The 3845-nt window shown below is 50.5% G+C and overlaps 1 protein-coding gene across 1 annotated transcript; it reads right to left on the bottom strand.

Moving 5' to 3' along the window:
- Positions 1–336: 336 nt before the first annotated feature.
- Positions 337–1398, bottom strand: LOC308186486 (small nuclear ribonucleoprotein E-like; the record flags this gene model as incomplete). The annotated part of the gene is made up of 3 exons (XM_080608602.1): positions 337–392; positions 1015–1093; positions 1300–1398. Coding segments are annotated over 3 exons (234 nt in total), but the record flags the coding sequence as incomplete, so codon positions are not given.
- Between the last annotated feature and the right edge of the window lie 2447 nt (positions 1399–3845).

Here is a 3845-nt window from a genome sequence, read left to right as displayed (position 1 = left end):
ACATAGCGTTATCGAAACTTATCAGATCCACAGCTAAACGAAAAGCCCACGCTTCTATATTTCTCCTCCTTCTCCATTCACGGAAGGAAGAGACTGAAAACAAGCAGATTAGTGGTTTACATTTACAGTTAATGTGAAAAATGTTTATTTGTGAAATACATCACGTATTGTTTCAAGCTACAAAAAACTCTCTCCCACAAAGGAAGGACTTTTGTCCTCAGCATGCAACCCCAGTTACTATCTACCCCAACTTCCTATCTACCAGCGGGCCGCGTTCCCCTGGCACTCAGTCACTCCGCAGCACGGCAGCCACCTTTGTTCTAAGGATGGCAAATTCTACTTAGAAACGCTCTGTGGAAGAGTGATGTTGTCCCCTTTTAACATGATCCGGCCTGCAGCAAAGAGAAGGGAAAGAGGGGATTAGAGAGAGCCCAGAATCCGAGAATAATCTCATGTTTTCAGAAAGTATTTTGTGTGGTTGAGCAGGGTTTTGCCCATCACGCAGAGTCCTGTTCCTGCCAGCTGCCCCACACTCACAAGTCCCACGCCAGCCACCGTCCCCGTTCCAGCAGCACGCTCTCCCTGCTGAAAACCCCAGCACTGGGCGCACATCGTTGCTTCTGTCCACCAGCAGGTGGTAAATAAACACTGCCGCTACCGTGGCTCCCGGCTTTGACTCAGAGATCACAGCAAGTGTGAGAATCGCCCAGGGCCACCGGCTTTAGATGCAGCTGAAAGGAGCTGTGACCAGACTCCTCCAGCCAGTGCAGGCCGCCTGGTATTACACGTTTCAAAGACCAGAACTGGCCTCAGGCAGGGACAGATTCTCCTTCATCCAGCAAAATCAGCAGCTCAAAACTCATCAGGGACAGAGATGTAGCCAGTAATTGCTCACGGAACTTCAACATCAAGGCTCGTCACATGGTTGGTACCTCTCAGTGCTGCTACCTAGAAGGCTCACCCGGGCAGGTTTCAGACCGCGCGTCACTCGGGTTGCACAGACACACGACATACCCAGCTGTTTCCTTGATTTTGTCTTGGAGTGAATCTCCTCTGCGTCGTCCAGCACCGAATTCATGTACTCGTCAAAGCCCTAGAAAGCAGCAACAGTGGCAATTAGTTCAGCAACAACACAAACCATCATCAGCTTTGCTGACCCAGGCTGGACAATGAAGACTAATTGTTAGAGAAGTACGAATTTTTTTTCCCTTGTGCTAGTTTTTCTTGACAAGAGAAAATAGGATTGTGAATGAGGGAAAACAAACTAACGACGTAACGCGGGGTCGTGCTGATACTCACGATGATGCAGCCTTCTATCCGCATGTTCACTTGCTCGTAAAGCCACTCCTGGATCCTCGACAGTGGCAACAGGCACGACTGCAACTGTCCTGGTTCCAGTTAGGACAGAGTTAATTTTTCCTCATAGTAGCTGGTAGGGTGCTATGTTTTGGATTAGGATGAGAAGAGCGCTGATAACATGCTGATGTTTTAATTGTTGCAGAGCAGTGTTTACACCAGGCCAAGGACTTTTCGGCTTCTCGCTCTGTCCTGCCAGCGAGCAGGCTGGGGGTGCAGCAGGAGCTGGGAGGGGACAGACCCAGGACAGCTGACCCAAACCGGCCAAAGGGGTATTCCATACCATCTGGCGTCATGCTAAACAATATATAGGGGTGGCTGGCCGGGGTGGGGGGCCGGGCTGCTCGGGGATAGGCTGGGCATCGGTCAGCGGGTGGTGAGCAATTGCATTGTGCATCACTTGTTTCTTACACATTATTATTATTAATACTATTATCATTATCACTATTATTATTATTGTTATTATTATTTTCCTGTCTTAATAAACTGTCTTTATCTCAACTCACCGGCTTCACTTTCCCGTTTCTCTCCCCCATCCCAGAGAGGGAGGGGGGAGGGTGAGCGAACGGCTGTGTGGTGTTTAGCTGCCAGCCGGGTTAAACCACAACAGCCCTTTTGGCGCCCAACGTGGGGCTCGAAGGGTTGAGATATCGACAGATTTGACCAGAGTGTGTTAAACTAAAATTGGTATAAGTACTGGACCTGCTTAATAGTTGCTAGTCACGATGTTGATTGCCTTAATCTCCAGTCTGCTGTACCTGTATTCCAAATTGAGTTTTATGGTGCGTTACTTTCTGTATGTGCTCCCTGTTGCACTGTTTATCCTTTCCGGGCCCTGGTTTAAGATTGTTATGGTACTGTGCGGTGTAGCAATGGCTTATGAAATGATGAAATATCTGGTCACGACTCTAACCTGGTATTTGTACTCAGCACTGACGTCGACTCTATACTTTGGAACCCATATCTCGGAAACTATTAGCAATTACACCTATTGCCTGTTTTCGTTAGGGAGCCAATCTGTGAAGGGGACAGGGGAAGACATGTTTCCCTACCTGTTCACTCTCCCTTTCTACTTCACCACCACCCTCTTATCCCCCGAGCTAGTTACGGTGGTTCTCCGAGATGTTGAATATCCTTGGGATACTCAGACCAGCCTGCTCTTGTTGTTATGTCTCCTGAATGCGCTTCAGGTTTTGTGGAGGGTTAAACAACTACTCAGGAATCTCATCCGGAGATCTCTCTTGAGGCGGGATAGTTGCGAGTGGCAGGGAGTGTGGGAGGATATGGGCAGGTTTCTAGAGCAGTGGTCACCTCCAGTGTTTTGGACATTCACCCCTGAACAACTGCAAAATCCTAAAAAGCTGGCAGAATGCTTGAAAAAAAGGTGTCATGACTCTGGCAGTTCCAAAGTGACACAAATCACTGTAGCGTGCTGGGGTCTGGCTTGTGCCTATCGAGCTGCAATTGATGCTACTAGCAACCTAGCTCCAGCTCCTGCAGCCGCTCCAGCTCCAGCTCCTGCAGCTGCTCCAGTTCCAGCTCCTGCAGCCGCTCCAGCTCCAGCTCCTGCAGCCGCTCCAGCTCCTGCAGCCGTTCCGGCTCCTGCAGCCGCTCCAGCTCCAGCTCCCACAGCCACTCCAGCCCCTGCAGCCGCTCCAGCTCCAGCTCCTGCAGCAGCTCCAGCTCCTGCAGCTGCTCCCACTCCTGTGGCTGGGTCAGAGAAACGAGCTGTAGCAGTGCAAGTTGACCCCGCAGAGGGTATTCCAACCCCTGTGGCAGACCCTGTGTCTGGGTCAGAGAAACGAGCTGTAGCAGTGCAAGTTGCCCCTGTAGACAAGGTGAAAAAATGGTATAGAGGCTCAGGTCGTTTACAACGCAAACAGTCTTCTGCTAAGTCTGGGCATACTGAAGACGAGGCTGGGCCATCAAAGGTGCAGGAGACTGAAGATGAGGATGGGGATGTCGAAAAATCAACAGTAACTACCCGGACTCTATACCAGCGTGAGCTACGAGATGTGCGAAAAGATTTTGGTCGCTGTATAGGTGAGCAGCTTGTCACCTGGCTGCTCCGGTGCTGGGACACCGGAGCCAATTATGTGGAATTAGAGGGCAAGGAAGCCAGGCGGCTGGGATCCCTTGCTAGGGACGCATGCATTGACAAAGCAATTGGAGATGGAGCACGATCTCGCAGCCTCTGGAGGCGTCTCCTGTCAGCTGTGCAGGAAAGGTATCCCTTCAAGGAAGAACTTGTATGTCTACCAGGCAAATGGACCACCATGGAGAAGGGAATTCAGTACCTGAGGGAATTGGCCGTACGGGAAGTAATTTATAAGGACCTAGACGACGCACAAACATCCGCAGATCCAGATGCAGTCCGGTGCACACTACCCATGTGGCGGAAGTTTGTACGGAGTGCACCATCATCATATGCCAGCTCATTGGCAATACTAGCCTGGAAAACGGAGGAGAATCCCACAGTGAATGAAGTG

The sequence above is a fragment of the Anser brachyrhynchus genome (assembly GCF_964034855.1).
Source record: "Anser brachyrhynchus genome assembly, contig: SCAFFOLD_50, whole genome shotgun sequence".
Lineage (NCBI taxonomy): Eukaryota > Metazoa > Chordata > Aves > Anseriformes > Anatidae > Anser > Anser brachyrhynchus.
This window is presented reverse-complemented; position numbering and strand designations above follow the sequence as displayed.